The following is a 9,520-nucleotide window of genomic DNA, read 5'->3' as shown; positions in this document are numbered from 1 at the left end:
ACTTAAAAACCCTTTAATGACTTTTAGTGATAAAAACCCTCAATTATTTTTGAATCGTAAAAAAAACCCTCAACTAAGTTTTCAACATTATAAACCCTCAACTTATAAACCGTTAACATATGTCACCCTCCGTCACGGTTTTTTAGACGGAGGGTAACATATGTTAACGGAACTAAAGTTGAGGGTTTATTTCACAGATTTTTAGTTGAGGGTTTTTCTTACGATTCATTTTTAGTTGAGGGGTTTAATTACTAAAAACCCCATTATATATGTATAAAAAAACCCCAGAAAATATAATAAAAACTATCTAAAATCTTCTGTCACTGATCCTAGATCCATCCGATATCTTTGCCCCATTCAGTCTTCTCTTCCTATCCACAGCTAATGACATATATCGCTTCTTTGATCAGTGAACTCGTGTTCGTCGCCTCTGGTAACCCTCGCTTTTCCATCAACGTCCATGCAATGAACACAGGGGACATCCCAAATCTCTTCTCGAAGTTTTTCTGCGACATGAGAGACGATTTATCGTGCTCGTACCCTTCGAGCCTTCTTCGATGTCTTCCAGATAGAAAATTGCTTCCGTTGTCGATCGTTTTCCCCAGCACTTCAAATCAAATCACACAGAAGCTAGTCTCAAATTTTTTCTCTTAGTTTTATATGTATGCATAAATGACGAATAATATATATGTGTATGTATACCACTTCCGGTGGAAGAAAAGGCTCGGCCATTTTGACGTCGTTGCTGCTTACTATTGTAGTCTCCATTTTCCTACAATAGCCAGAAAATATTCAGAATCTTGATTCGAGATGGGGGAAGACAGCCAATGACCAAGTAGAGGAGATCCTATATTTTATTTTATGTTTGGAAAGAGTCATAAACAAGTAGCATTGTCTTTTCTTTTGAATCAAATTTAACATTTTTCAAAAAAAAAAAAGAAGATAGTTAATGAAGACTAAACATCGAACAGTCATAAGTTACCGATCCATAGGCAAAATTCTGGTGAATGGAGGAAGCATCCTTTCGATTCTTGATATCCAATTCACCATCTGAATCAACCGGACCATTGTTTTCTTCGTCTTCATCTTCTTGGAGAGCCTTTTAAAAAAAAATAAATAACAAACGTAAGTGGCAAGTTAGGTAAGGATTTGTTAGACCAAAACAGAGGTCTAGTTAAGTTTACCTTTGTTGGGTTTGTAGGGAGTGTTGCATTGAGGGCAACAATTTTCACCGTTGCGACGCTCGCACTCATAACAAGGTTTGCAAACGAGGAATGCACACACGTGGCACGCCACGAATGTCTGGCCATTGTCCCCGTCTTTGACCTCATAGCTACAGATTCTACAGATCTTTGACGAGAAGGAGGAATGACGATGCTGCATCAGCAAAAAAGTTATTTTGAGGTTTCTACGCAAACCCATATGAAAGAATAAAACGCAGGAAACAAGTGTCCATATTTGTTACTCTTATTACCTTATCGTCGAAGCTGGTCATGGTGTTTGGTTCCATGGTGACGCAAGCTAAGCTCGAAAGCAGAGCAGGAGAGATAGAGGAATGTATGAGACTATGTGTTTTGATACTTGCCGGTAAGATAAGGCAATTCTTAGAAATTGCTGTGGAGGAAACTAAGGTTGTACCAAACTGTAAGGTGAGGTTTGTGTCATACGAAAGCTTCAAGAGACAGCAAAATATTTGGTGGAAGGAGACACTTCAGTTTAGTTAGAGTTTATTTTATATATATATTTTTGTTTTGTTTGAGATTCCAACTTCTTCTTCCTCTTAATTCTTTAGAGTTTGTATAACTTAGCTTAGCTTTCAAGTTATTATGTTTCTAGCTCAAGTCTTGCTAACTACTTTTTTTTTGTCTTGCTGAATACTTGGTATCTGAAATTCACGGAATCATTCTTGAATGGACAAGACTTGGGTTCACCCCCTGTAGTGAATTCTCTAATTCACCTCAACTTTCTAAACCAATTAAAATATGAGTCATTCTTGGGTTCACCCCCTAGGGTGAACCGAGGTTCACCAACCAATAGGATTTCATTATTTCAAATTTGATATCTTTTAAAAAAGGAAACAAAATATTCTCAAATTATATTATGTTTTAAAATAAAAAAGTAAAAAAAGATAATAATTACAGAAAAAAGAATTAAAAAAAAATATTTTTAATGTTCTCAACAAAAAACAAAACACTAAACACTAAATCCTAATCCCTAAATCCTAATCCCTAAACCCTAAATCCTAAACCCTAAACCCTTGGGTAAACCCTAAACCCTTGGGTAAACCCTAAACCTTTGGATAAATCCTAAACTCTAAATAAAAAACACTAAAACACTAAACCCTAAACGCTTGAATGTTTTAGTGTATAGTGATTTTGATTTAGAGTTTAAGATTTATCCTAGAGTTTAGGATTTATCCTAGAGTTTAGGATTTATCCTAGAGTTTAGGGTTTATCCAAGGGTTTAGGGTTTATGATTAAGGGTTTAGGGATTAGAATTTAGGGTTTAATGTTATGCTGATGATGTAGGGTTTATTTTTAATGTTTATGATTAAGGGTTTAGGGATTTTTTTTTGTAATTATTACTATTTTTTTTTATCTTTTAATTTTAAAAACATAATATAATTTGACAATATTTTGTTTCTTTTTTTAAAAGATATCGAATATAAAATAAAACAATTCTATTGGTTGGTGAACCTAGAGGTTCACCCTAGGGGGTGGACCTAAGAATAAGTCTTAAAATATGAGTCATTCTTGGGTTCACTCCTTAGGGTGAACCTCTAGGTTCACCAACCAATAGGATTTCATTATTTCAAATTCGATATCTTTTAAAAAAGGAAACAAAATATTCTCAAATTATATTATGTTTTAAAAATAAAAAAAAGATAATAGTTACAGAAAAAAGAATTAAAAAAAAAATATTTTTAATGTTCTCAACAAAATACTAAACCCTAAATCCTAATCCCTAAACCCTAAATCCTAAACCCTAAACCCTTGGATAAACCCTAAACCCTTGGGTAAATCCTAAACCCTTGGGTAAATCCTAAACCCTTGGGTAAACCCTAAACCCTTGGGTAAACCCTAAACCCTTGGATAAATCCTAAACTCTAAATAAAAAATACAAAAACCCTAAACGCTTGAATGTTTTAGTGTATAGTGAATATAAAATAAAAGAATCCCCTAGGGAGTGGACCTAAGAATAAGTCTTAAAATATCATGCAGGATTAAGTAAAAACAAAAGAGAAATACTTGGGTTCACCCCCGAGGGTGAACCTCTAGGTTCACCAACCAATAGTGTTTGAGTATTTGATATTTGATATCTTTTAAAAAAGGAAACAAAATTGAATTTCCAAATTAGATTATATTTTTAAAATAAAATACATAAAAAAAGTTACAAAAAATAAATTAATTAATATTGTTAAGTTTTCAGCAAAAAAGGAAACAAAATTGAATTTCCAAATTAGATTATATTTAAAATTAAACCCTATATCCTAAATCCTAAACCCTATACCCTAAATCCTAAACCCTAAACGTTAAACCTTAAACTTTGGATAAACTCTAAACGTTGAAAAATCTTAAACCGTAAATCATACATTAAAAACTAAATTTTAATAACACTAAACCCTAAATCCTAATCACTAAACTCTAAACCCTTGGGTAAACTCTGAACCCTTGGATAAATCATAAACTCTAGGGTTTAATTTTAAATATTTTTGATTTAGAGTTTATGATTTATTCAAGGGTTCAGGGTTTATCCAAGGGTTCAGAGTTTATCCAAGGGTTTAGAGTTTAGTGATTAGGGTTTAGGGTTTAGTGTTATTAAGATTTAGTTTTTAATATAAGATTTAGGGTTTAAAATTTTCTAATGGTTTACGGTTTATCCAAGATTTAAGGTTTATAATTTAGGGTTTGGAGTTTAGGATTTAGGGTATTGGATTTAGTATTTTGCTAAAGGTTTAACAATATTTATTTATTTTTATTTTGTAACTATTTTTATGTATTTTTATTGTTTTATTTGAAAAATATAATCTTATTTGGAAATTCAATTTTGTTTCCTTTTTTAAAAGATATCAAATATCAAATACTCAAACATTATTGGTTGGTGAATCTAGAGGTTCACCCTAGGGGGTGAACCCAAGAATTTCTCAAAACAAAATTAGAAAAAAAAAAAGAAAAACAATTGAAAAAATAAAAGACGTCGGCTTCTTCTTCTTCATCCACGCATAAAAGATATGAAGCTTCATTTGTCAAGCTTTGAGTCTCTTATTATGTGCTTTCAAATACAATTCTATACCTTAAATCCAAATTCTATACCCTAAACTCAAACCCTAAACCATAAACCCAAACCCAAACCCGAACCAAACTGTAAACCCTAAACTCAAACTCAATTGTAAACTCTAAACCCAAACCTAATACATTTAAATAAAGTTTAGAGTTTACGATTTAGGTTTAAGATTTAGGGTTTAGAAATTGATGCAGATTATTGTTTATCTATCTCATAAGAGAACATGATTTGATTGGATTTCGAGAAGATAAAGTCGAAATTAGATTTGAAAGCACAGAATTGGAAACTTAAACTTGACAAATAAAGCTTCATATCTTCTCTGTGAGGATGAAGAAGAAAGAGGTAGAGGCAATAGAGATCACGTTCTCTTCTTTGACAACGACGTCTTTTATATTTTTTCACATATTTTCTTTGTTTTTTTTCTTTAATTTTATTTTCTTTTTAACTAATACTACATGGTATTTTAATTGGTGTAGAGAGTTGAAGTGAATTTAAGAGTTTACCATAGGGGGTGAACCCAAGTTTTATTCAATCTCTCTATTAGATGATAATAGAGAGAGGGAGGATTTATTCAACAAAAGCCCAAAGTCAATTTCACAAAGGTCCAAAATGGTAATACAAAAAATAAACAGTGAATTCAACAGAAACAAAGATGATCATGGTTCATATATCACTCCTCATAAGCATTTGAGTTGGTTACATAAACCAGGTGCACAAAAAAAAAAGAGTTGGTTATAATAACCAGAAATGGGAAAACAAAAAGATGATACCATCAAACGACTCAAGAATCAGATCTGAAACTCTGATCCTATTTTATTTGGTTAGATCAGTAATATATGATTTGATCAAGCGATATAGTAGATGGAGTTAGGGAGCTTGAAGGTTCTCTTGGGAACTGGACAGCCTGCGAAGCTGTTCCATTGTGCACCCATAACTCCCCAAACTTTGTATCCAAGACTTGTAAGCCATGTCCTTACATCTGCCTTGTATTGGGTCACACTCTTCTTCTCTTCCTCTTCTCCCCTGCAATTTTTAGGTTTGACAATTTTATTATATCCAGATCAAACTATAATACTTTAGAGAGCTCAAAATGTTGGTTGCTCATATATTTATATGGATTAGGACATATAACCTAGCTAGTGGTTTGTACTAGTGTTGTTCTAAGACAACTGTTGAGACTTGAGACTCGAAGGAACAGAGGAACAATATATACCTGAGGAGGAGGTTAGACCAGCCGTGGTAACCGGCTTCAATAAGGTTCTCGACGGTGGCGGACCTGAGGTACTCTTTGCGAGAAGAAACCAAAAAGATCTTGAAACCTCTCTCTCTGATTTCATGGAACAGCTTCACCATGTTTGGAACCGCTGGTGCCTTTCCCCAACTTTGCCATTCCTCAAACTTGGTCGTGTTTAGTTGCTCACCACTGATTCAAATCAATGTAAATTATAATCCCAAAATGTAATTATTTATATGAAGCTAATATATTGTAACTAACTCATATTACTTTTCACTGGAAACCAACCAAATTTAAGACAAAATTAATGTAACCGAGCTGAGAAAAAATATATATATATATATATGGGTTAAATATAAATTACTGATATTTAACTAATACTCCCTCCGTTCCTTAAAATTACATATTCTAGAAAACAAATTTGTTTCAAAAAGATCCATCTTTTATATTTTCAATGCATGTTTTATTAACTAATTGCAAATTTCAAAAAAAAACTTAATTGCACTAGTTAAATTTTTATTGGCTTAAAATTATGGAAAAAAATAAACATAAAAAAAACTATACAAATTTAATGTGTTTTATTAAGATATGTGAAAAATCTAGAATATATAACTTCAAGAAACAGAGGAAGTATTATATAAATGTAAAAATATTAAAAATAAAAATCATTATCTCCACCAAAAAAAACTAAAATTGTGATAATTCGAACCAAACCTAATCAACATGGTTAACTCAATTTCTTACCCGAAGCAGCCGTTGCTCTTGTGGTAAGGAATGGTGGAGAGAAGAGTGTCATCAATGTCAAAGATCCAAGCATCCATGCCATCACATTTCTTCTTCTCGCAACAAGTTTTTCCGAGGTAGAGGATAGCTTCATCAACGGCTCTCTCCACGTCATCCTCGTACTGAGATGATGTCATGTACTTTTGGACAAACCACACGCACTCCTGTGGCACCACCGTGAAGTCTCTGATGTTGTGAAGCTCCACGTTGATTCTCCAGCTCTCGCAGTATCCGGTTAGGTTTGGATCTTTCAGTGTGGCGACCCCCTTTTGGCTGGTGGTGGTTTTGGTAGACTTGAGTCCTTTGAACTGGTTTAGGATGTTCCAGTCACGAGCTGAGACCATTCCGATGAAAAGGAATGCGAGTGTTAGCGAGAGCACCAAGGATCTAGCCATACTGTCGATGATGGAATCGAAAGATGAAGAAGATTACTTGTGTTTGGAGATCTCTCTGTAATATGGTAATGTGTATAAATAGATGTAGAAGTATAGATGTCAACATTACAAGAAAAAAAGAAGTTGATAATTGTTTTTAGATTTAGCACTGATTTGTCTTAAATGATGTTACCGTGACATTTTCAAATCGAACTTCTTACTTAATTTTCTTATGTAAAGATGATTTTAACTTTTCGTTACACTATGTCAGTTTGTGTATATTCGAGTCAGTTTCATTTTATCAATAAAAACAAAAGAAAGAGTTAGAATACATTATAGTTATACATTTTGTGTCCAAGTGTTGTTCAATATCTACAGTCTTACAGATTAAATTTATCATGTTGATGTGATCATATACATTAAATTATTTTTTGGGATGAATGTAAACGACAGAACATTTTTACATAGATAATATAATCGCTATACATATAATATTAGTGGAAGGAAAGTGGGCACCATGTCTTGATGTGAAATAGGCAACTTGAAGAAAATAAAGTGAAAAACATCTATTCCAGCTCATGCAATTTAATATAATCAACGTCGTGGTCGTCTGAATAAATGTGTTCTTACTAATATATTTTCAGGATATAATCGAAAAGGTTGCACCTATACGTAATCAACTGATCCGAACTCCGAACACAAAACGCAATATTCGCACTGCTGTTGTATCGTAATCGGGATATAAATCCGATGGTACGTATGTAAGTTGCAAACAGACGAAAAATGAGCATACCTATACAGATAATAAACCGACCAAAGTTGTAGAGCATGAGGTCCATGACCATTATAAGTAAATGTCTCACCATTATACGTACTTGGTCCCACATTTTTATCGTAGTATGTTGTTTGATTTTTTTTTTTTTTTGAGAAAGGGCTGTTTTTAAATAATTTGATACAAGCTGGAACCATTTAGATTTAAATCGTGATTAGTGCTGTCATGATCTGAGAAGAACTATATGCATCTTTTAATATATTAATTAATAGTATTCAAAACAAGTTCACATGATGAACTATTATTTTGCACTAGAAGATTTGTTAATGATCCTGGTGTCTAATTTGGAATTTTATGTTGTGAAGTTTACAGATCGAATGATTATTACGTTGAACTTTTATGAAAGACGTGTTACACTCTACATTTTCTTTTCAAAATTTTAAAATTGTCTTCACAAATTTTCTTTAAAAAAATTGTAATAGATTTCTAGTTATACAGTTTTATGTTATCCTAATTTAAAACTACACCGTACTCGGTATAAATGCGTTGAAGTCTCTTAATATGTCAAGAAGATCGATGAAAAGGGTTCGGAGAACATCTAGTGCTAAATTTACCTACAGTATACGTTGATTGTCTTATTCTTTTTTACACGAACAAACACCTATTACATTATTCAAACATGAAGGGGTCTATATAACCAGAACAGAACAACCAATAAAACCAACTATTGTTTAACCATATTTTGGTTGTATAAACGAGTCTATATTGCTAAAAGCCTAATCCTCACACGTGCAGTCGTGTCGGATATAGTTATAATTGGTATGTAACTTTTCATTTTACACTATTTGATTTCTTATCCATGTTTTTTCAAAAGTTTTTTTTTAATAACCAGGAGCTGTCCGGACCTTTGGCCAAATAATCTTCCCAGGTTTGGGACTCGGCGGCGCTAATACTAATTATGGCGCAAAGCATCCTTCCCACGGTGCACTGAACCCAAGAATACAAGAACACCGACACTTGCGCTTAACCAACTGAACTGGCACATACGTGGTATTTTTTTCCAAGTTGTAATATAGTGTAGCATATTTGATCGAGTATGGTCATGCTGATAGTCGGATTGAATATTCGTTGATAGTAGTTTTTTATCACAACAATCTTTATATATCTTAATCTTTTTCGAACAGATTAAGGCGAACATCTGCACAAGCTTTTTGTGTATGCTGAACAAGTCTCATAGGTATATCTTACACGTCCTTAATTAAGCTAATCACTGAAATCAAGTTTGTAAATAGCTGTAGAATTCATGTGTAATTGTTGACCTAACCCTTTTATTTGTTCTCATTATTACAATATCTCACACGTTCTCATTTATTTATTTTTCTATTTAATATGATCCTCCTTCATCGAGAGATTAATTAGTTTGTACAAGATAAAATTCTTGACAAGTCATTCAGTTCTTGATCAGTCTGGATTCACATACTTTATATAGGCGACAAGAATGCTTTTCTTGAACTACTGTTTTTCAACTTTCTGTTCAAAGTTATCAAAAATGTAAGAGATGGATTGCATCCATCCACGCAAAACTTATAAAATAGAAGATTTGGTACGACAAGCCGGCAAAGGACATCAGCTCCGCTAAGCGGTCCCCAGTTAGGACTGCTTTATTTGATTTCACAAAGCAAGCACGCCAGCTCAGCTCAAAAGCCTGAGTGCTTGGCTCAGTTGCTCGGCCTGATCAAGACCAAGCCCATTAGGGAAAGAAGACTTAGGGTGAAGGTAAAGTGATGTTATCTATATAAGGAGGAGGACTAACGAGAAGGGGATCCCGAAAATTTACACTCAGACTTGGTGGCTAGAAACTAGGGTTTTACTCACTGTATTCTTGCCAACTTGTACTTTCTTAGCCAGATTTCCGAGCACCGACTTTCTTTTATGTTCACTCTTTCCAATCTCTAACCATTTACTCTTTTCCGATATAATAAAACGCCTTTGAACTAACTAACCGACGAGTTATGTCCTACTGTACGAGTCCCGACCAAACTCAGATCAAACAGTGTGTGCCCACCGTGGAGC

The 9,520-nt window shown here is 33.4% G+C and overlaps 2 protein-coding genes across 2 annotated transcripts; both read right to left on the bottom strand.

Moving 5' to 3' along the window:
* Positions 1-209: 209 nt before the first annotated feature.
* Positions 210-2,169, bottom strand: LOC103848855 (cellulose synthase A catalytic subunit 4 [UDP-forming]). Its single transcript, XM_009125681.3, has 5 exons — positions 1,475-2,169; positions 1,185-1,377; positions 983-1,099; positions 703-772; positions 210-607 (listed from the first exon to the last, which is right to left on the bottom strand). The coding sequence occupies exons 2-5, from the start codon at positions 1,329-1,331 to the stop codon at positions 372-374; spliced, it is 570 nt and encodes a 189-aa protein (XP_009123929.1). The 5' UTR covers positions 1,332-1,377; positions 1,475-2,169; the 3' UTR covers positions 210-371.
* A 2,725-nt stretch (positions 2,170-4,894) lies between these two features.
* Positions 4,895-9,095, bottom strand: LOC103848854 (acid phosphatase 1). The gene is made up of 3 exons (XM_009125680.3): positions 6,263-9,095; positions 5,498-5,707; positions 4,895-5,307 (listed from the first exon to the last, which is right to left on the bottom strand). Exons 1-3 carry the CDS (start codon positions 6,694-6,696, stop codon positions 5,130-5,132), a joined length of 822 nt encoding a protein of 273 aa, XP_009123928.2. The 5' UTR covers positions 6,697-9,095; the 3' UTR covers positions 4,895-5,129.
* Between the last annotated feature and the right edge of the window lie 425 nt (positions 9,096-9,520).

Source organism: Brassica rapa, chromosome A02 (genome assembly GCF_000309985.2).
Source record: "Brassica rapa cultivar Chiifu-401-42 chromosome A02, CAAS_Brap_v3.01, whole genome shotgun sequence".
NCBI classification, from domain to species: Eukaryota; Viridiplantae; Streptophyta; class Magnoliopsida; order Brassicales; family Brassicaceae; genus Brassica; species Brassica rapa.
Note: the sequence above shows the minus strand (reverse complement) of the source record. Positions and strands in the feature narration are given on the sequence as shown.